The 24860-nt window shown below is 33.8% G+C and overlaps 1 protein-coding gene across 1 annotated transcript in view; it reads left to right on the top strand.

The window, feature by feature from the left end:
• Positions 1 to 24860, top strand: part of LOC117171159 (voltage-dependent T-type calcium channel subunit alpha-1H-like) — a 1009801-nt gene that overhangs the window by 461297 nt on the left and 523644 nt on the right. The window contains exon 9 of the mRNA XM_033358216.1: positions 12180 to 12358. Coding sequence (XP_033214107.1) covers positions 12180 to 12358 — 179 coding nt within the window. The remainder of the gene's footprint in view (positions 1 to 12179; positions 12359 to 24860) is intronic.

Below are 24860 nucleotides of genomic sequence, written 5' to 3'. Positions count from 1 at the left end.
GTGTGAAAACCGCGCCGACAGCTGAATGACACCTGAGTGAAGTGTCTAGAATGATGACTTTAGGATACCGGGCTTCTCATGAGAACAACAACGACAAAGCCAAACAAAGCTGTAGTAAGTGCAGTTCAACACGACAGAACGTGTAGGGCTCCCGACACTGAGTCGGCTAATAATGCCATCCGACAAGTGGAAATTATACCACCGCTCGCAATATATTCCTCTGAAAGAAGAGGAAGAATTAAACATAGTAATCCGTACGAGGTTAAGTGATGAGGAAAGAACGGACAGTCCTCTATCGAAAACCAACTAGTTAATTAGTTTCGTTAGGCTGATCAACTCGAAAGGTCGTGACAAAATTAGTCTCTCTAGGTTCCGCCCATGAGTTATACTATTTTAGAATGACAAAATTTTTATGTAAAAAAGGTTTTGATTACAGCTATTCTCTTTCTCATTTAACGCCTATGTAGGATTCTGTCATGAGCAGTCGAGAAGATAAGTAACGTTTAATTTTCGCCACGTCACAACATTTATGTGCTGAGTAGTGATTTTTAAATTCTGCAGTCACACAAACATAATTAAACTTGATCCCACTTTTTCTTAGTGGATTCCGGTACTTCTCGTAAGGAGAATGATCCTGTAAAGTTTTTCGCTCTTTTTAATGCCCTGCACTGCATATACATAACGTAGAAATCTCCAAAGATACGGGCCGTATATTTCAGGATAATTCTACTACATTCTATCTTTATCGAAAAGTCACGTTTTTATCACGGGTCCATATCAAGCGATAAAAAGAGTTTTCTTCATGGGATGGGATTTGGCTGTAACTTGGCGTATACAACAAATAAGTGAAGAATAATATCCTCAAGAGATTTTCGAAAATTCGAAAAATTGGCGGAGATGTGGGAGTTCGAAATTTATTGTAACTTTTTGTTCTCATTATTTCATATCTTCGATTCTACTTAACCGATTTGACTTTTGAGGCTTAGAAATTGTTCGCCTTGGTATGCCATATATGTGCTTCACAATTACTTAAACTTTTATTTTAAGACCACCAGTAGTTAATGGTAAAATAAATCAAACGTAGGTTTCTAAATAATGAAGAAAATATCATAATACCACACCGCGCCACGTCCTCTGCAATTCACTTTTATTATTTTAATAATTTGCCGAACTTTCCCGGCGATGAAAACCTTAAACTTCTTTCAGAAAGAGCCTACATAGAAAATTCTGTTAAAAATATGAAAATCAAACAGTTGTTACACGTCAATTGAGCAGATTTAGAAACTGTTGTGTTCCCAGTAGATGAATTTATTATCAGCTTAAGCGAAGATATGAAACGACTTCTTCGATATGATTTTGTTGTAAAACAGCAAAGTATGTATATCAATAGTATGAAGTATAATTTATCAGTGGCTCAAATATGCGATATTCGTCGCACTAAATAGTGAATTCTTTTATTCCATATTAAAGTTTTAGTTTATATGTTGCTCCTTTTTATTTAGCTATTTGAAATTATGTTTACTTATTAAAAATATACTTTGCTGGAAAAGGTGTTCACCTTTCCTTACAAATTTTATAAATCTATGTGTTTGAATAAAAGCACTGATGTTTCTGAAGAGCCAAAAAACTGTGCTTAGCCACGCAGTACCCGCATTGCTTCGTCGTGTACAAAACCACCATATATTTACTTTTTCATTAACCACTGGCGATGCCAAGGCAAAACTTTCAGGACCACTTTTTTAAAAATCATTGGATCAAATTCTTCTTTACTCATATATAAATATGTCAGCTTTCCCAGAAGTAATTTAGATCAAGAAGGGCAGTATCCACCAGGAGCTTGGCGATCTAATTCGTATTTTCGCAATCTGCTAAAATAAAATGGCGTCATTGTAGTTGCTATATGTCAATGGCTTTTTGAATTGACGGTTTATGTTAAATTTACTATTTTGATCTAAGAAGCTTTCTGAGAATTCTCCTTTTTCTTTCTGGGGTGTAGGTATTTATGGTACCCTAAAGTTGCCACTTAAAACCAGTTTAGTCAATTTTATCACTTGAGCAGGTCTGAAACATGGTAACCTTGATATTTGATAATCTTTTCTTCCTCCCGTTCAACCTACTGCAGTGAATTTTCATGTGCTTGAAAGTCTTTAGGAAACTATTCAATTTGTAAATGAATTCATCATTATCAATTTCTCTGCAGAGATTTTTTTTTATAATCCAAAAGTTCTTCACCAGTTACTTTTACAGAAAAATGAGTGCAAGAAATTTGAATAAAAAAAAACAATGCATTTATTGTCCCAGCACCAAGATTGGTGCTCTGCAAGTAATTCATTAAACTTAATATGGTTTCTTCTACTGAATCTTACTCTTTTCCCTCCTTTTTAGTTTATTCGCTTCTTCATTTACATACATCCCTTGGTGGCTAGGAACATGATTTCATATCACCCGTAAGGTTTCAAAAGTGGCTTTCAGTTCTAAGAATTCGGCTTTTTTGACAACCTGCTTCTGGGTCTCAGTTTCTCAGCCGTTCTGTTATAGTTTAGGCATCCAGGCGGTTGCACTGTCGATAAGAAACTTGATATCTGTAGTAGTTCTAAGCTGTTAGATTTCTGCTCCTTTGGCCATCTCAGCGGCTACCGTAGTGGCTTGGATTTTCGCCGCTTTGTTTCGTTGACGTGCTGTAACGGCTTTTGGAACGCCCGTGAAAGGGTTCCTGTTAAATCATACGCCAATTGCAACTCGAGGATCGCCTTTTGAATTGAAACTTGCCCCGTCGCATAGTGGGCTGGATCAGGAATTTACTATTCAAAATCACCTACAGCCTACAATTCTTAACCGATTTTCAATTTTCTTCAATTGAAATAAATAGCGATAGTTGCGCAAGAGCATTTATATATTACATTTTTAAATTTCTATTCTTTACTGTTTATTACATAAGCAAACAAAGAAACAAAATGAGCCATTTTTCACTTATTATTTTTTATCTGTGAATAAGTAATTCAATTAATTTCGTTCTTTATGAGAATATATGTCAAAGCATCTTAGCAAAATAAAGAATTAGTGGGTTTTCAAATATAATTGTTATAAGCAAACTATATTAACAATAATGTCAACATCATAAATTGTTTGCTTGAAAAGTATATTTGTAAGTTATATTTGCTTCATTTTATTGGCAAAATGATACCTGATCGTGAAAATTTGTGTTCTGCCATAATTTGCTTATTTTATAAACAAATTATATAAACAAATGCACAGTTTGGTCATGTATGTGCAGAAAGTAATCGTTTTTCTTTCTTATCGCCTTCAGTTTGTATTAGTGGTAATTCTTAGTGATGCAGGCATGTCATGCGACATCATTTATATATTTTATAAACAAATTTTTGAAATAAATGTAGTTTGTCCATTTATAGACAGAAATTATTCGTTTTTGTTACTGATCGTCTTTAAAATATAGAAGTGGTGATGTTTGAAGATAAAAAATTGGCATTCGATATTATTTGTTTATTTTATAAACAAATTATATGAACAATTGCATGTTTTGGACATTTATGGTCAGAAAGCCATTTTTTTCTTTCTTGTCGCCTTCAAATTGTATTATTGGAGATTTCTAGTAATACAGGCTTATAAATCGATAATCGTTGTTTATTTTGTGAACAAATTTGATAAAAAATGCTGAGTTTGGCTATTTATAGAAAGAAAGTATCGTTTTTTCTTCCCTATCATCTTTAAAATATATAAGTCGTGATGTTTCGTGATAAACACTTGTCATTCGATATTATTTGTTAATTTTATAAACAAATGTTATAAATAAATATGAGTTTAGAGTAGAGTGATGTTTTGCGTAAATTTTGGTAAGAGTGGCTAAAATGTATTTCGTTTTAAAACAACTTTTTAATTTTTCAAGTAATTTAAAATTTATCGCCAACAGCTGTTAGTTCAGACTCTGCCGCTAGATTAATGCCGCTTGATACATACTTATAAGAAATGTCATTTTTTATATTATAAGTACAACAGGCTTGCATGAGTAAATTGATTTTTTGTGATCTATCTTTAACTTATTTCGACTTCGTCATACGCAGGTTTGTGGTTATTATTATTATAAACATTTCTGTGTTGAAATGTTGCCACAGGCTTATACTGGCCAACATGTCGAAGGCATTTTTGGTTAGAGATGGATTTTTATTTGATCATTTTTGCACGGGGTTGTGCCGGTATATATATTCAGTCACGGACGCATTTTTATAATACAATCAAGTGATCTGATGAGAGAAGTCTGTCCAGACTTATTGGACAAAGCCTGGTTTTACCCCATAATTAACGGACCGGGTTGCAGTCAAGTACACGATGGTGGATCCACAGCTTAAGGTGGGTTCTGAACCACCAGAACCTCGATAAAGGTACATTGAAAAATTTCCAGAGGTTCCGGCTCAGGGATCTAACCCCGGACCACTGAAGTAAAGTCCGAGTTTAGCTAACTGATTATTATTATTATTATTATTATTATTATTATTATTATTATGTTAGCAACATTATTATTGTTGTTATTATTATAACGTTCTTTGTTAATTCTTAATAAATATTATTTGCAAAATAGACTCTTTTAAAGTCTTCAAGAGAGTCATTTTCGACTTTCTTGTCGAAAATGACATTAAAGACACAAAAAGTTGGAAAATGATTTGCAAGCGCAATACAGTCTTGATAATGATCGCTTGGAAATAGTTGGCAGATACCTGAGCAAACACTTTCTTACACATTAATATCAGAAGTGGAAGCTACCTTTTGCGATTAAAAGCAAATTTGAAATTAAGTTTAAGAAGTAGCTTAATTTAAATTTTTTTGTAGATTTTTCAGAGCTAAAGAGAAGTCCTGGAAGAATATTGAGTACGGAAGGCTTCGATGAAATTTCGGCTGCAACAAAGAGACGCAGATTGATGCCAATAGAGGAAACTTATTCGGCAATCGAGATTCAAGAGGCATTTCTCCGAATATTGAGAACTACTGTAAGAACAAAAACTGCTAATGCAATTGTGTCTCTTATAACCGATAACAGTGGTGATTTAGATCATGTTTTTTATGATTCAGGTAAAGAAGTAGAATGGTACTCTACAGAAGAAGCTATAGCTCTAATGGAAGATGCCAAGTTATCTAAGTATCAATACAATGTCATTCAATTTCAGGCTAAAACGCGAAATGCGGATATCTATCCTTCGTATTATAAAGTAGCTAAAGCAAAGAAATAATGTTATCCATCGCAGTCGCAGGTCCATATAACAGAAACAGAAGCTCGCGTCAACCCTCAGTCTCTAATCGATCACTAAATGACACGAATTTTTAAGAACCCTAATTTAAAATTAAGTGAAAATTTAGCAGTTGTTTGAAGCAATTCTCATCCTGGCTCTCCTAGACAATACATACCAATAGCATTTGTATTCGCCAAAGAGACAAAGGAAATGACCAAATCAGAGATTCAAGAAATCAAACGCCAAATCAAAACATTGAAGCCAACGAAGATCACTACACTGAATGGCGTCTACATAGTTAGAGCTGACATGAAATTGACTATGGTAGATGATAAATTCTGTCTAGCACTCTCTGAAACACTTTCATCGGCAAGCTGCTACATTTATGAGGCTAAGCCAAGCGAAATAAACATACTTGATAGTGTGAAGCTGAAAGGAGAGATTATCACCAACTTTTGGAATATGGTATTTCTCCTTTAGATTCAAAGATGCGATCTTTTGAATTTATAATAGATATAGGTTGTCGTTTAGATTTCAAAAATAGATGTGCAAGGACAGAGGAGAAAAAAAAGCAAAAGGACTCTGCTCATTCTCGAATATACAAGGAGTTTAAAGATGGGACTGGTCCGATCATAGATTAGCCAAGTAGTAGCACGAAAGTTTCTCCCATGTTTTTTAACAAGTTCGCATTTGAAACTGCACAATTTACGTCATCCTTTACCCGTGGTATTTTATGCCTCCAACAGTACCAAAAATGTTTCTACACGGAACAACGGTTGTGTAGCATCTTTTACTTCCAATCGAGCAGTATTCAGAAGAAGCTGCAAAAGCACGTAACAAAGGTTTCAAGCAGTTCAGAGAATTCAACACACGAAAGTGCTCTTGAGTCTCGACTAATGAAGATATAATGCACAAGCTTCTTGTATCATCTGATCTATTAATTGCTTCTTTAAAGAGGCAGTGGCATCGCCACTGATATAGTTTGAAGGCGATAAGAGAGAAAAACGATGCATTTTTTACCCATAAATCTCCGAACAATGCATTTGTTTCTATAATTTCTTTATGAAATTAACAAATAATATCGAATCACAAGTCTTTATCACCAAACATCATCACTTATATATTTCAAGATGTTCGGGAAGAAAAAACGATACTTTCTTTCTATAAATGGCCAAACTATGCATTTCTTCATAAAATTTGTTTACAAAATAAACAAAAATTATCGATTCACAAGCCTGTATTACTAAAAATCTCCAATAATACAATTTGAAGGCGACAAGCACATAACTGAACAAACTATGTATTTGTTTATATAATTTGTTTAAGAATGAGCAAATTATAGCAGAAAACAAATTTTCATGATCGAGTATCATTTTGTCGATAAAATTAAGCAAATGCAACTTACCAATATACTTTTCAAGCAAACAATTCATGATGTTCACATTATTGTTAATATAATTTGCTTGTAACAATTATATTCGAAAACCCACTAATTATTGATTTTGCTAAGATGCCTTGACATATATTTTCATGAAGAACAAAATTAACTGAATTATTTATTTACAGACAAAAAATAATAAGTGAAAAATGACTCATTTTGTCTCTATGTTTGCTTATGTAATAAACAGAAAATAATAGACATTAAAAAATCTTATCCGTACAAGCTCTTCCGCAACTATCGCTGATTATTTCTATCAAAGAAAATTAAAAATCGGTTAAAAATTGTAGGCTGTATGTGATTTTGAACAGTAAGTTCCTGATCTAGCCCACTGTGTCGATGTATATAGTACGTCAAAATAGGGATCGAATATGGGTGATATCCATGGAGCGTTTGGAGGCAGCGGGTTTTAGTGATTTGGAATCAGAGATTACGATTTGGTAGCCTTGATACAATTGTGCTTCTGTTTATGTTATCTGTCTTTAAACCGCTCGAAGGTTTGCCTTCTTTCTCGGATTCAGCTGATGTCCTGTCGAGGGTTTGGTACTTTTGTCAGGTTTCTTGGTAGTCGGGGTCGACGGTGGCATGTCCGTCCCGTCCTTTACTTGTGATTGGATTACTCCCACAGCGTACTCTGATGATGAGGAACATATGAGGCATCTGTGGTGAGTTTAAATTCTTTCTGAAATGCGACTATTGAAGGATGCATTCTTTCGCCCATCTCCATTCAATATTTTTTTTTAGGACATCATTTTAGGGCTTGGATAACGTGGGTTAGTCTCGAACGAATCACTTATAGTAACCAGATAGTCTTAAGAATTGATGCACATGTCTTACCTTGCAGGGAGTGAGGAAATTTGGTATTACCCTTATATTAAATGGCTTAGATTTGACTCCAAACTATCCAATTATGTCACCGTTATATGCCACTTCTTTTGACAAGATCTCACATTTATCTGGCTGCAAAATTCATTTTTGCATGCCGTAAACATGTGAAAGGACGTTTCGCCTTTGTTTGGTGTTATTCAAGCATTTCTGAGACATGCACTACGTCGTCAAGATACATAAGGGCTTATTTAACTCTGGAAATTTTTAATTTAATGAAAAAAGTCGTTGGGATAAATTGTCCACATTTTGTAATACTATGAATTTCTGTAAACAAAATTGGTTAAATCTTGAAAAGAAGTGGTCTCAAAAATATTCAAAAAGCGCTCACTTTTTAAATTGTAATAATAAATGACTGGCTAATGAACTTGATCTTTAGTTTAGGACACTTAAAGAGTATAACGAAAGCTAATCTAATACACTGAAAGAAATATCCAACTTTATTAGTTCAATAATACCTTGGACTAATACGCTTTGTATAAATTAAAACTCTGCAGGTAAAAAAGTCGAACTGGATCTCTTTATTTAATTTTTAATTTTATTAGTTTTAGTATAGAACCGACGCTATAACAGTAATAAACTACTTTGCTTAAGTAAGTATTGAAATGGAGTAATTTTTCATCTAGCACTCGAAACATTCATAAGTTGAATATCAGCTGTTCTAAAGCATCGAGCAGCTGTGAGTCTAATCATGCGCAAACGGAGCAGTTCCGCGTATGAAATGCTCACATTGAAGTATCAAATGGCGCTAATTCAGGCAAAGCGAAACCCGACCCGTTAAATGTTTTCATACACGAAATTTCGGCGTCTAAACAGCAGTGAGTCGATATAGATATACTCACTATGCTTCGCTCCGTTCGGTTGTGCTGGTTCGGATGACGACGAACTGCGATGACCCGGTTGCGCCGGATCGCGCACCAGGTCATTTAGAAGGTCACGCACAAGAATTTTTTAAAATTTAAATTTAGTCAGTAACCAAAACAATTACAATTGGGAGTCAACGACCCAGGTGCGCAGGAGTTTGCACCAGGTACTGTAACATGAATTCTACACGAACTTCTTTAAAATTCAAATTTTTTCAACACCCAAAAAAACTACCAATAATGTGGCGACGACCCGGGTGCGCCGGATCTTGCACCGAGTCATTTAAAGTACCGTCTACGCGAACTCTTAGAAATTTTGATTTGAGCAACAAGTATTTGTAGAATACGTGTTAAACTACCTGGTGCACGATATTGCGCATCCACGTTGTCGATTTACCATTTGTAATTGTTTCGGTTAGTGACAAAATGTAAATTTTAAAGAGTTTGGGTAGATGACGCATAAAATGAACTGGTACACGATCAGGCGCACCCGGGTCGTCGACTCACCTTTGAGAGTTATTTTGGGTGTTGGCAGGATTTTAATTTTCAAAAAGCTGTTGTAGAATACATGTTAACCCGTAGTAGTCACACCTCCTAAAAATAACGTATTGGTCACATGGGGTCAAAATGACCCGACTCAAAAAACAGTTGCTCATTGCGTTCTTTTTAATGTATCGACTCAAATCTTGCGCAAAAATAAACTTTAGGACTTCCTCTTTACAATCAATTTGTTTTTTCTACATTTTCAAACATTTGTAGCACCCAAAAATAGCAAAAAATAAAATTTTTGAAAATGTTGAACTTTTTTATGAAAAAAATTCTAAGGCTTTCAATTTTTGAGTTAAGTTAAAAAAACATTCTGGGTTCTACTCTGGAAATAGTATATTTTTAAGAAAAAAATAGTCTTACCTCGTGGTTTTCAAAAACTATATTTACTTTCAAGATTGAAATGATCAATTTCAATGAAACACACGAACTGAGGTGAGAAATAAAGTATTAAAAGTTTTTTTAATTGGACAAAAATATTTTGCTTTTGTATTATTATATGAAAGAAAGTAGAAAATATATCATGCGGCAAGAAATCATTCGTGGCTTGCACAGTCAGTGCATAAGTATGCGCGATGTTCGTCGCACATAGGTCTGTCACATGACGCACATAGTGACTATGTAGCATTTAGTTATTTGAAGCTCAACATGGTTGAAACTACTTTCGGAGCAAATAAAAAAATTTATCAGTTCGTAAATTAATACTAACGTTTTAAACCACACGCTGACGGTTAAAACAAATTGTTTAATATACACTTTTTCTACCACTTTTGCCACACTGTGGTCACACTAGGTGTAATTGACCCCAGAAGAAAGAACGGCTGTGCACATTGAGGGCTATAGACATACTGATGCCAAGATGGCTTTCAAAAACCGTTAGAATTCATTCTACAACCTTCAAACAACAACAGATGGCACTACATGTTTCGCTTTGAACCTTATTTTCCAAACTACATCAATTCAAAACCTGCCTGGGGTCATTTAGACCTGGTATGACCACTACGTGTTAAACTATCTGGTACACGATCCTGCACACCTGGGTCGCCCTCTCACCATTTGTAGTTGTTTTGGTTATGGACAAAATTTAAATTTCCAAAAAGTTTTCGTAGATGTCCTTCTAAATGACCTGGTGCACGATCCGGCGCACAGTGGCCGATTCTGGATTCAAGTGTTGATAACTTATGGGTAGTGCCAATTTTGAAACGCAGTTTTGCGCAACCCGCAGACGCAGGACATACCAGGTTAGGTAAACAATCGGCTTTCATTTTGCATTGCGAACAATCTAAATCTTCATTCGATCAGCTGAAATTCTCTGTTCTCTGTATTTTATGGACGATGTTTGTTATTTTAATTATTTACGGGCACCATTTAAATTTGAGAGCACGCGAGATTTGATATTTAAATAATTATTGTTTAATTTTTCCCAACACATATTGTCCGACGCCTCAACTCAGCGGAAAGCTCACGCGAAGCTCCTACGTTACAGATTCGTTGGATCCTCGCTGTTCGTGGTCATTTGAACCAGCAGAGTCGAACGGAGCGAAGCATAGCAAGTATATCTATATCGGCGCACTGCTGTTTAGACGCCGAGATTTCGCGTATGAATACATTGAACTGGTTGGGTTTCGCTTTTCCTGAATTAGCACCGCTGGATACTTCAATATGAGCAACTCACACGTGGAATTGCTCCGTTTGCGCATGATTAGAATCGCAGCTGCTCCTTATTTAAACGAAACGCATCTAGTATTTTAAATCCTCAAAATTCTATCTTACCGATGGAATGTGATTCAAATTTCGTTACGTACCCGATACAAAAGTAGAACAATGTAGGTTTCGATGCTTTAGAACAGCTGACATTCAACTTGTGAATATTGCGAGTTCTACATGAAGAACTGCTGCATTTAAATACTTACTTAATTAATGTAATCTGGTATTGCTATAGCGTCGGTTCTATACTCAAACCGATAAAATTACAAATTAAATGAAGAGATCCAGTTCGACTTTTTTACCTACTGAGTTCTAAATTATGCGAAGCGTATTAGTTCAGGGTATTATTAAACTAATATAGTTACCTATTTTTTCGGTTTAGAATAACTTTTGTATAATTCATCGTGCTTACAGATAGGCAGATATACATATATGCAGACACACAAAAACACATACAACCAGACAGATAAATTCGTAAAAATCTGTTTTTCAGATTCAGAGGGTCTCAAAACGTGGACATATGATACAAACTGGTGGGGGGAAGGGTCAAATTGTAGAGAAATTTAATAATATCTAAAACATCTAAAACAAAAACTGCGCGTCTTATTAAAAAGTTAATTTCATCAACTTTGTAGATATTTTTCAAATGCACAATTTATTTTCTACTTACCTTTTCCGTATTTTGCATATTTTGTTAAAAAAATTTAGTTCTTGATTTTCCATTATTTCTTTATTATGTCAAAATTTGAGTTTTGGATATTTCAAAAAAATTCAAAAAGTTGTTATGATCATATTATAGGGCATCCAAAAAGCAAAACTTTTCTTGGCATTACGTTTTTTCAAATCATGCGTGGTCCCAACAATATTCAAAATGTGCTCGCTTTTTTAATTTTAATCCAAAATGGCTGAATAACGACTTGACCTTTAGTTTAGTCCACTAAAATAGTGTACCTAAAGCTAATCTAATATAATAATTCTTTCAGAAATTATCATGTTCATCGACAGGCATACATACGTACACACACATACAGGCATAAATAAATACATAAATACATACAGACATACAGACAGGCAGACACATTCGTAAAGACCGGCCGACATGACTAGTCAGTTCTTTTAGATTTTGTGTTGCTGAATCCGAATCCGATATGGAATTACAGTGGCTCTTGTTTTATTTTTATACAAAAAATGCGCGCTTGTGATCTGCCACGAAGAATCAATAACAAATAATTTTTTTAGGTTAGAAAAAAATAACTTATTTTGTAATTTCGATTTAGGATTCAAATTCAACGTCACAAATCTATGAAAATTGGCAAATTTGGTCCGCTGGAATAAACGCACGACCCTGCTGCCCCGCAGACTGTTTGGCAAAATAGACAAACTAGATAAATTGTATGTAGTCTAGTCCATCGGAATTCCTACTTTTTGCGGGGCTGTGTTATTATCATTAACATTAAATTTTTTAAGTTTTCCATTTTCAGTGTTCATACTCTTTTCCAGATTGGATCATTCTTTATGATCAACCTCTGCCTTGTTGTTATAGCAACACAGTTTTCTGAAACCAAAAAACGGGAAATGGAAAGAATGAGATTAGAACGAGCACGCTTCCACTCCACAAGCACCCTGGCATCTTCCACAAATACGTCGGAGCCAACTACCTGTTATGCTGAAATAGTGAAGTGAGGATATTTGCCTTGTAGTAACTGCTTTTAAATTTGGAATTAGATTTTAAAATCTCAAATTAGTTTCCACTTGTGGATTTTAAATATTTTTTATATCATAGGTTAAGTTATTTGTATTTTCTTCAGACGTTGTCACAAAAGCAATACTGAAGTGAAATTTTGCATTCAGCCAGAATTGGTGCAAACGCACATACTTGTTATGTACTTAAACTCATTATTCTTCAACGGAGCAGAGTGATTTGGCGTTAAATTTTCGGCAAATAAAATATTAAGTAAATAAGATGCGCTGACGGTACTTAACTTTACTTAACACGGTCGCAAACGCGACAAGTGTTTAGGAAAATCAATTCTGTCAGTTGCTGCTTCCAGACTCATCTTGCTTGCGCATTTAAAGATTGTTCTCTTATTAAGCTACACGAAGGTGTATACGTACTGAAGAGCCCCATTTCCCCCCTCGTTATAATTTTCCTCTTGCAGTAATCGCATAATGCAAAGCCCGCGCGTGGATCATCTTCAAGGCATTGCCCTCATAGACTGAAACGTTTGTGTCATTAGATAGATAAACGTTTATTTTCGGTCTGCTAGCCTTAAAAAATTAACTTGCTCAGACTATTATTTTTCACAGAATTTTCTTATAACTACCTCTTCAGAATAAGCATGGATCCACAACTTATATCGAATCCGCTCGCTTTTATAGAATAGCCTTCCTCGCTTCGCATCGCCACGCCTCGCACGCATGTATTTGCTCTCCTATTTACAATCTTTCCTTCTCCATTTCTCTTCCTGCTTCCTTCTCTTCTTCGGCATCTTACCCAATACTCCCTTCAACTATGCTACTGCCCTTTTGTCCCCCTTTCATTCAATAATACATCCATGCTTATCCAACTCCTTTCCACCTATTGAAACTCCTTCAACCAGTGCTCAACTTTTGCATCCCCCTTCCCGTTAAAACTTGAGTCTCTAATTCTCTCACTTCGTTCTGCCTTCTCTTTTTGCATGCCATTATTCTCAACTAACTCATCTACTTTTCTTCTTTTCCCATAAATGCTTCTCACTTTATCCATCTGGAATCTATTCGTTCCAACATACCTTTCCCTTTCCACCTTTATCTTCGCACCCCAACGCCTGTTCTCGTTCTCCGACTCACGCTCCCTAACCAGCTTACTTTCCCCCTCTTCTAAAAATTTATCCTCATATTCACAGGCTCGACTTCCCGGTATAGTCTCTACGCTCGTTCTTCCTGTCTCCCTCTTGACAATATAGTTCGGCGCATTCCTTGGAAACCCCAGTATCCACTTTACATGCCCCTTTTGTATCCTATTTACCTCCTCACTTACCTTCTACCCCCACACCTCCACTTATATTTGTGTCATTAATAAAGAAAGACGCATATCGCTTGCATATTGTGAGAGATACCGTGTGCGGTCGGTGTGGGTATTGAAAGCAAATGTAGGTGTTCGCATGAAAAGGGCCATAATGGCTGGTTCTGGTTTAGGAGAGATTCGCGTTTTCCTAACAAGGGGAAGGGATGAGGGTCGAAATGTAATGTTAATTTTCTGCTTTCGTCTCCGAAATTCGTAAAAATTCATATTTCGAAAACCAGCCCCTAATTACAAAAAAGACGTCACACGTGGAAAATTAAATGTGATGATTTTTCGAATTCCCTAATGCGACATCGATTGAAATTTTAACCCTCAGTTGGCCTACCACTTTTTATTTTTAATATAATATTCTCATAAGGTCCCCGTGGAAGTGGACATACCTCTCTATTTTAATATTTATCGTATGCTATTTTTAAAGACTATGATTAAGCAAACAATTTATAACTACATTGGCTTATCATGATTTTACTTCAAAAAGTTTACAAGGACTCACTCTATTGAATTATAATGTGGCTATGTGCATGGTTGTTAATTAAGAGGCCTGACGTTCGAAGGGTGAAACGTTTGAACGTTTCTTAATAAAATAAAGTTTTTTGGACCAGTATACCGACAAGCCTTACCATAAATTAGGTGAATCCTTACCTGGTTGACACTTACTAGCATGAGCTAATAAAACGGAGAGTAAAATACTGTTTTTAACGTTGAGAATTTTCTGCATATCAAATTTTAACAGTATATGAAAACACCTATTAAGTTAATTACGAATTTATAAATATTATTTTATAATATTAGATAAGCTATGCGGGTTAGAGAACACTATTACGTAATTCAAGGTGCCACTGACAGATAGAACCATCGATCCATCAGTCGGCGAGGTAGAATTTTGTTCATCCGTTAACAAAGTAGGAATCTGAATTGCCAAAATTGTCAGTTCATAAGGTATGCATGTGAATTACCGTCAGCCAATAAAGTAGTGATCTACCCAGGTACTGAGAGTAATAGGTTTTGCTCAGTTTGGGATTTATTCACTGAACCGACGAAAAAGGGCCCGTTAGGTTTTACTTTTCTCAAGATCTGAAAATATTTACTGCAGGAAGAAAGTGATCCCATCCCGAGTGTACTTTGCCTCCTTCTCAATCACTCGGAAACGGATGGGTTGCGGGAGGAACTGGTTAAGTTTGAATCCCGAGCAAAACAGGTACACATGATCGGTCCTTTAGTTTGTGTACTGATAAAAGAAAAGTACACGGGTTTCCATCTTTGAAAGATCGAAACCTCCGGAATTCTGGAAGGTTTTGCTCCCGATAGAAACTGAACCGAAGGTACTTTCAAAAGATCCCGAAGGGAGCGAACTGCCATCCGAAAGAGTTAGGTTTTGAACCTTCCCTCAGCTCTCTGGATTTTTACTCTCTGTCTTTGCAATAAGATTTTTATCTCTGAGAGCCTGTTTTTGAAATCAAAATAAAAGATACTGTATATTAATTTAGCAATTTCTCGCTAATTCCAAATTATATCATACGCGTTTAAAACACAACTATATAATATACATTATTATTTGATAATGAGACAATAATGAAGTGATTTGTTTAATTAATTAATAATATATAATATATTAATAAATGGGTAAATTTGTGAATAATGAATATTTATTTATAATTATAATTGCATACATATTTCTTGATATTGATATAAATATTAAATGAGGTAAAAGAATAAAATTCAGAAATGTTAATAAAATTAAGTCAATCTCAAATATTGAGACATAGTACGTACTGATGAGCGTCAATCTTATGCGTTAATTATGAAGGTCTATCCTAGAAAAAAATTCATCAAAGGAAATAAGTTTATTAAATCTCTTTCTATAATTGCTGAAAACAATTCTGCAGCTGAGTAAAGTTTTTGCAGATCACGAATTATACAATTACAAGGTGAATCATTATTCATTTTCAAATAATGTTAGGAACATAGAATTGAATAAATGTGGAGTAATATTCTTCCTCTGTATACAAGATAAGTTAATATTATTTAATATCAGGGGGTGCTTCTACTGTATTGTCCAATGCAAGAAATGTGGCACGAAAGTTGAAAACGGCCGTGCAGTGGCGCTACTCGTAACTTTGTTCTACAAAACCATCTAGTACTATTGAAAATATGCATACAAATTACAAAATGTATATGAAAACCCCTTCAAAATAATTTTTTCCTCATAGTGTAGGAGATGATTGACACAATTCAGACAAACAAAAAAATTGCATGGATACTCAGAACTTATGAAAAATAATTTTAAAATAAATAACGAATACACAAACGAATGAAAAAAATTCCAAAAATATATATTATTATCAAAGTATAAAATGTTTCAAATTTCAAATAACGACAAGAACGTTAATTGAACAAAAATAAAATCCCGAATTTAATAATATCCGAAACTAAAGTTAATCGACTTTAAAACCCACTTGTAAAATAAACGAATTATTAAATTCCCGATAATATTTCAATTATCTAAATTTAGAACTGCTGAACATAGTTAATTGATAATTAATTTATTAGCTATTCATTTATTCATACTATTTTATTGCTTCATCAATTTCACGTTTTCAACTATTTTATGTTATATTCAATTTGATTTCTTCACCAATTTTCTTTTTTAAATAATTACTGTTTGTTCGCAATTTTATCATTTTTTTTAAATTCTATTATTTGTTTAAATTATATTGTCAAATCTATTTTTCTTTCTGAAATATAATTTCTTAAACAATTGTATTTTTCAACCCCTTTTATTTTATGAACAATTATTAAAGTTTGTGAAGCATTTTATTTTTTTTTAATAAATTTGTTTTTGGAACATTTAATTTATTAAACAATTTTTAAATATTTTTTACACTTTTTTTTACACAGTAGTAGTATTAGTTTATTTTTCTTAGAACCTATAGGTCCATACAAAGGCGTTACACAAAGTTAATACAAAATTTTTATCTATAATCTCTTCGTTCAAGTACCTTTTCTATAAATAGGAAAATCTTTTTCGCAATATCTGTTTGGGTTGTGCCAAGGAGCCTCGTCCATTCATCTCTTATTTTAGCCAAATCTTCGCTTTTACAAATATATAGTTTGCGTATTTCGTCGTAGTCGGGACATTCAACCAATATATGATATCCATTCTCCAGAGCTTGCAATTCACAACAGCTGCACCTTTCTGCACCATCTATTTGATACGTTTTTCCTTTAACTGAAATTTTTGTTTGATAATTATTTAAGAATCTGATTTGTGCCATAATTCTAAGATAGCTAATTAGGATTCTTGATGAGAGATATTTTGGAGTACCTTCGTGTAAAGGTAGAGATGGTGGAATCTGCAGAGATTGAGAACCAAGTAGCTTTCTCAAGTCTTCGCTATACATGAACGATTCGTAAGCAGTAACTAAGCGAACTTTGTTACTCTGAATGTAGGACAAAGACAAAGAATTTCAGTTAACTTTCTCCCCTATTATTTCAAAAATATTTGTTACTTGTGAGCACCAGTTATATTTTGTTAAAGTGGATTTATTTTTAGCTAATCGCTTTAATCACAAAAAGCATATTTTTGGATATCTATCGTCCTCCATACAAAGCACTCTCTCAATATAATTTAGAATTCTTTTAAATACAGAAGCCGCCAAATTGCGCACGCCAATCTCAATTCTCACAGCATATGTCGGTGTATTCAAAGGAGCGTACAAAATCTTTTTGAAAAATGTGGTTTGTATTTTTTCTATTTCGTCACAATACCTAAGCCTCCTTACTTCCGCACCATACATTAGCGTACTAGCGATCAGACTATTAAAGAGTCTTTCGATTGGCTTCCATGAATTCAACTTTATTTTATTTAGAAGTGCGATCGTCGCCCCTTGAATGATATTAGCCTTACTGATAGCTATTTGAGCCGCGTTTGAAGAAAATTGCAGGTTGCGAAAAGGAGGTTCCTAAATAAGTATAATTTTTAACCAATTCAATTTCAATATTTCCATACATAAAAGGCTTATATTTCTTCTTATTATGGTGTCCTCCCTTCCGAAATATAACAATTTTTGTCTTACTTTCATTTACCTGAAGACCGTTAAGATTACAATATTTGAGTAAGCACTTCAGAATTTTTCTCATTTGAACTTGTGATTCTGCAATTATAGCTAAATCATCGGCATATGCCAGAAGAAAAATTTCTATTACATGATTTATGGAGACACCTCTGATTTCTTCCACTTTCATAAATTCCTCGAAGTCTGCAAAGAATCAGGAAAATAGAATCGGGCTCATAACCTCACCCTGCAGAACTCCCCTTGTTACATCAGTAGCCCTTGAAGTTCCCGCGCTACCCCTAACAGAGATATTGGCTTTATCATATAAATCGATCAGAATTTTAATGAATTTAGAGCCTGTACCCATCGCATACATTTTTCTTCATAAAAGGTCATGTTTTATCGAAGGAAATGCACTTCGAAAATCTACACATATAACGAAAAGCTTACCCCTATCCAAACAGCGTCGATTTTGAATTAAAGCGTTAAGGGAGAAAACATTGTCTAGGCAGCTACGGTTCTTTCTGAATCCTGATTGGTATTCTGGTAACAATTTCATATTTACGGCCCAATTTGTCATTCTTTGCGTCAAAATCAGCGTGAAAACTTTAGTAATACAGTTGATCAGCGCTATAGGTCGGCAGTTGTTCGGATCTGACCTGTCACCCTTCTTGTGTATCATTTTTACATGTATTTGTGCCCAGGAATCTGGAATCTTCTCTTTTTGTAAGATTTTGTTAAAAAGGGAGCTTACATTTTCCACCCAGTTGCTCGGTAAATTTTTAAGAGATTCGTAAGTGATACCATCCGCTCCTGCTGACTTGCCGTTTTCATATTTTTGAAGGCTTATTAAAATTTCATCAACTGTAATCGTTGAGTCTAAGGTAGGGTTACAATCATGATTATTTATCATAGTCAGTTATATCTTTGCGTTTGGGATATATTGTTTGAAAATATTCAAACCATCTTTCTGGTTCAATCAAGTCTTTACTAATGGGTTTATATTTATAACAATTTATTATTTTCCAGAAAGTCTTTGAATTTTTAGCCATTGCAAGATTATCTAAGATTGAAAGGTCGTAAGCTTCCCTTTTTCTTTGAGAGAGATTTTTGTACTCCTTTTTTATTATTATAGAGAGTTACTAAATCATGCCCGACCAACCCCCTTTTACAATCTTTGAGCATTTCTCTCAGTAATTTTTTACATTCAAAGCATTCCGCATCAAACCAGGGTTTTGACAGACCTAATTTTTATTAATATTCGAAATCATTCCTGCTTTTGATGCAGAATTGTAAATTATCTTTGTTAAGCTATCTACATGTTCTAAAAGATCGGGAAATGGAACGCAAGGAGCAGCATTCAAAATTTCTATGTATTTTCCTGTAAATTTTTCTTTCCATTTTAATTTAGGTTCTTCAATAATGTCTCTCAGAATAGTCTCTAATGTAACTGCAATCGGAAAATGGTCTGAAAAAGTGGCAATAAGCAATACTTTCAAGTCTCTAATACTTATGGCTCCCTTTATATTAACCCAGACTAAATCAATGATAGACTTCCCTATGTTGTTAACAAAAGTAAATTGCGCAGGATTATCACTAGAGGTTCTATCATTTAGTAAAATACAGCCAATGCTCTCCATAAATTCCACCAACTTTTGTCCTCGATTGTTCAATTCAGTATCCAAAGTCCCCCTCGTGCAACAAATGCTTACATTTCCAGGTAATATTTCCTCACACAATTGGTTTAAATTCGCAACTCTACTATTAAAATCTCCCCCTATAAAAAGAGCCAGGTTAGGATACTTTAAGAGAATTAAATCTGTTATTTCATTAAGTTGAATTAAAAAAGCTTTATATCAGTGCTGGGGTTTGCGTAGACTACACCTACAATAAATTCGAAATTGTCACCTACCAGTTTAAGAAAGATACATTCTTCGCATAAATGGAGCGATTCCGCTTTATATTTACAAATGTCAAAGGCGATAAGCAGGCCTCCTTTCGCTCTTCCCCTCGTAGCGGTTCTTGTCGCTGGACTGTATATGACATTGAATTTCCTGTATCCTTTTTGTGTATTGATGAATGGTGTTGTCATAAGCCAAGTTTCACAGACACAAATAATATCACTATTTCCCACTTCACTTAGGAGATCTGGAAAATTTACGAAGCCTCTAGCATTCCAAAAAAAGATGCAAGGATTTTTTGGTTTTGTGATAAGCTATGATTTTATTTATTGTTTGTCTTTTTCCATTGGTGTTGGCTTTAAACTTTGTAGAAATTATCTAATTGGTGCTCCAAACTGTTGAGTTCTTGGAGTTATAAGCTTTTTTCCAAAAAATTTCCAGAGCCTTGCGGCCTACCTCTTTTTCGGCTAGTTGTAGAATTTCTGGAGTTTGTAGACTCATCACTGTCTGCATTGTAAATACTATCATTTTCGCATTCCTCTAGGTTACCGGGACTGAGGTAGCTTTTGACTGCTTCGATATCATAAGGGTTATCATCTATTATTATTTTGTTCCCTTTAATAATTGCTGCTTTCCCTCGTTGTTCCAGTTGTTTTTTAAATTGCAGAAGGGTATTTTATTGCGTTTGTCTCTTAATTCTCTGTGTTTTTGTGAGATCGTTCGAGAACGTTATACTCATATCTCTTAGGGTTTTCCCATTTTGGAAAATGGCATTTTTGCATTCCGCATTCGCAAAGGAAACCAGTATTGGCCTTGAAGCTTCTTGAATTCCTAATCTTATGGCTTTCATAGTATTTATCTCAGGAATGTTCACATTGGCATTGGTGAATATCTGTTTGATCGTAGAAAGTAAATCAGCATTTTCCGTGGCACTGTCCTTCACATTATATAACACAATATTTTTCACAATATTTTCTCAATTCCTTATAATCTTCACACACTGAGTTTAATTTGTTCCACTTTGTTTCTACATCAATTTAATTTTTTCAACCATTTTATTTATTTAATTTATTTTGATTTTTCATCAATTGTATCATTTTCTTGAATTGCATTATTTGTTTAAATAATATTTTGTAATCTTTACCTTTTTTCCTGATTTTTAATTTTTTAAACTATTTTATTTTCTAAAATATTTTATTTAGTTTTTAACCCCTTTAATTTTGTACACAATTGTTAAAGTTTCTCAGACATTTTATTTATTAAATGAATTTATTTTTGAAAAATTTAATTTGTCAAACAATTTATTAATTTTTTAAATATTGTATTATTTACAATTTTACTGTTAAACATCATATAGATTGATATAATTTATTATCATTTCTTAAATAATAATTAAATAATGAAGAGAATAATAATAATACTTGATGATTAAAGTATTCTAATTAAAATCCATAAAAATTTGTTTAAAATTTAATTTTCAACTTTCGGGCCCAAATAGTCCAAATGGGAATCTTGCATAGCATTGTAATTAATTGCCGAGCTATGAACATTTTTTACCGTAAATTATGAAAAATGGATACTTTTCAAAGAGTACAGTCCTTTTTGTACAAAATTCTCAATTTTTTAAACAATTATACTGAATGTTAACATTATACTTTTCCATATATAAGTGGCAAAATGCTTCTATTTTGTTCACGTCATGCCTTTTTTAATTAATGATTACATGAAAATAATTTTCTCCAAAAATTTCACACTCAGTTAAATTATACGCACCTTTGCAATACACATATATTAACCATAGAAAAATAAGGAGAAACATTTCATTTCACAAAATTGTCGACTAGTTTTATATGTTTAAGTATTACCTTTTTTCTGTAAGCACCTTTATATTGTAAAAATTAGACATTATTTCTACGAATTATTTTCGTTTAAAGTAATGCCATTTATTTAATTGTACTCAGCGTATGCAGTTTTTATCGCAGGAAAGCAGAAAATGGATTCTAAAAAGAAAATGATACAAAATTGTTAAATCAAGACAAAGAAATATATTTAAAAACATTGAAATCTGTTGAGAATTTGCTAACATAAAATGTGTTCCTGTTTTTTCTAGGCAATCTGTACATTTGAAGAAATCTGCATTATTTATCTAATTACGAAGTTATGTAAACATTTATTTTTCGCCTTATGTAGCTGAAGAAATTAATCATTTTAATAAAAGAAAATCATGTGTACTAGTTCAAATTATTTATCAAAGAGGTAATTGTGAAATGCTGATTATTGATGATTTATGAAAAAAAATAATAACAATGCATTAGTAAACAATAATTTCAACTAGTGACTATTTTGTCAAAATTCAAAAAAATATTGTATGTGGCGCCATCTAGTAAAGTTTGATTTCCAAAAGACTCATCAGAAACGGTACCCTCTGACTCACTGAGAGATCGATTTTTTGAGAAACAGCAAAGGCGTTTTACTCTTAGGATTCAGGCAGGCACCAACTTGCCTGCCTGAATCGTTTCCCCAATTGTTTGCGGAGGGATGACCGCGGCCCTGAGGGATTGGATGACGCCTCGTTCAAGCTACCGTCCTCACACAGAATATATCTCCTAATGAGCGAGTTTACAGTATCACTTTCGGCTCACTCGGGATTCACTCTTCGTTCCTGGATCTGCCACGGCTCCCTGTCTCGATCGATAATATAAGTCCCTACAGAACTGACCTAGACCTAAATGTATCAAGCAAGCTGTCAAACCCTTTCAGCATATTTTTGCCACTCTCTTCAAGAAGAAGAAGAAGAGTATGCAAATGAAGAGAGTATTGATAAAGAAGAAGATTGCAGCTACGACGATTCACTATCTTTCTGTGAGTCATGTCGTAAAGATTTAGAACTGGCAAAGTGGTTTGCTATGGTATTGCGGAAAATAACAAACATGTGTAATGATATCCTTATATCTCTTGTGCCGATGGAGAAACTAATTACAAGATAACAAGAAGCTTTCTGTAAAGCACATGAACATTGTAGTATAGAATATTAATATTCGCGGGCCATTCACAATTTGATGGTAAGATTAAAGTTTTTGCATTAAATAATGAAAATCATATTTCATTTACAAAGTATGTGAAATCAACTCAAGTAAAATTCATATTCAGTGACTTATTTTTATTCATGGTCTCTTCATTAGAAAAGGCAGAATCGTAGTCAATATTTAGAAAATTATAAATTCTGTAATTTTCCATATTGAAAGAGAAAAAATTGAGCTTCTCTGTCTTTAATTTAAAGACTTTCGGTAAATATGTAAAGCTGCATATGAATAAGGATTTACTGCCTTTGGCAGATTGGTTCGAAGCTTAATGAAAGCAATGTCTCAAGGCTCACGATCTTGATCCCGCATACTACCACATGACTCATAGCTTGACGTGGGATATCGTTCTTAAGGGCGTTGGTTAAATCCGACTTAAAATTTTTTTAATATGTACGGCACTGACTTAAAATACATTTTTTCCGAAGGATTTAAAATCGAAAGCAGGAAAACTTGTCTAATATCCGGGGTTTCGCAGGAACCTCAGATCAATAAAACGTTAACAAATCAAACCTTTTGTTTAGGAAATCATTATTTCGAAGGGCCGCGAATCGATGATGGGGACACTAAATTTGATAAAATACGTCGCGAAATAGATAAATAAGGAAATGAACTAAAATATCCTGTGTGTGTGTGTTGTAACTCTGGTTCTGAGCCACCAGGCTAGCTGTCGCCTTTGCGCCACGCAGGGTATTGGGGCGCCCTTCCTTGTCGATCGCGGGTCAAGACTACGATTCCCAGAGGGGAATGCCTTTTATGGGACATTGACTTTTTGATCGGAATATCATCAAACGATAATTCATCAAAAATAATGAGACACGTGTCTCGGCATATACTTCTATCAAGCACCGCCAGTCCAGTGGTAAAGAGCCTGGCTGGTGACCACGCTGCCGTGCGTTCAAATATTTTGGTCAACTTTTTTTTTGTATTGTAAACGTGTCAAATAATAATTTTTAATGCTTTCCTGGCAATTAAGTTTAAAAAAAATATTATTGGGAAATAAACATCATTCGGACACATTTTGAATAATTTGTTTTTATAATCGTAACTTATTTTTCTTTACATATTTTCGGGTGATAATCGTCATGGATTATCACGTAGTTGGGCGATACAATGTTCACTTCAGCAACAGAAGAAATAAGAATCATCTAAAGATTAGGCAGTTTTTAATTGGGAAATAAAATAAAATGTGAGTAAAATTTCCTACAAAATATTGAAATACTTTTTACAGATATTATCGGCAAACGCTCAAATTGTATAGTTAAATTATGTTATGATTGTTTGTAAAATTGTTGATTTGCTCTGTTTGAAATGATAACTGGATTACAAAATTGTAAATTCGTCAAATTACGTAGTAATAAATTTCAAATTGACAAATTTGGAGTTTACAAAATTTTGAAAGTAGCTCCTCTAGAAATGTATTTATAAATCGAAAGTTTATCAAGTCGCGTTCTAGAAATTTCGATATTATACAATTTTCCAGATTTACAATTTTAAAATACAAATAACAAAATTATCAGTTCCTAAATTTTTTTCTAAACTGCCAAATTTATCACATGTTCGATTTTAAAATGCTGTCATTTGCTACCCTTTAATTTCTGTATTTTGCAAAATTAATATTTGTCGTGAAACTAATGATTCCCTCAAAAAAAGTTTTAATTTTTTAACATTTTTTTTACTATATCTAAGGATCTCGCAAAACCCCGCATATTCGACAGATTTTATTTCTTTCTTTCCGACACATATTTGTTATTGCCAACACCAAGCATATGACGGTTTTCAAATCAGGAACAAATTTGAAAATCTTTTGAGTTCAATGTCCCCGCTGATCTATCCCAACTATGGATGACATTGGAGACATGTTATACATTAAAGTGAGCGATCATTATGATTGAAAGCGTCGATATCTCTAGAAATAGAAGACATACCTGGAAAATATGTCATTCTTTAGAGCTTACAGAAACCTCGATGCATAGAAAATCGTCATATTTTACGTCCTTAGAGAAATTTCTGTATACAATATATTACATTCAATTTTAAATGTATATACCTAAAGTTCCAATGTGTCAACGAAGTCTTTA

The sequence above is a fragment of the Belonocnema kinseyi genome, chromosome 4, assembly GCF_010883055.1.
Source record: "Belonocnema kinseyi isolate 2016_QV_RU_SX_M_011 chromosome 4, B_treatae_v1, whole genome shotgun sequence".
Lineage (NCBI taxonomy): Eukaryota > Metazoa > Arthropoda > Insecta > Hymenoptera > Cynipidae > Belonocnema > Belonocnema kinseyi.
The sequence above is the reverse complement of the archived record's forward strand: the minus strand, read 5'-3'. Positions and strand labels throughout refer to the sequence as shown.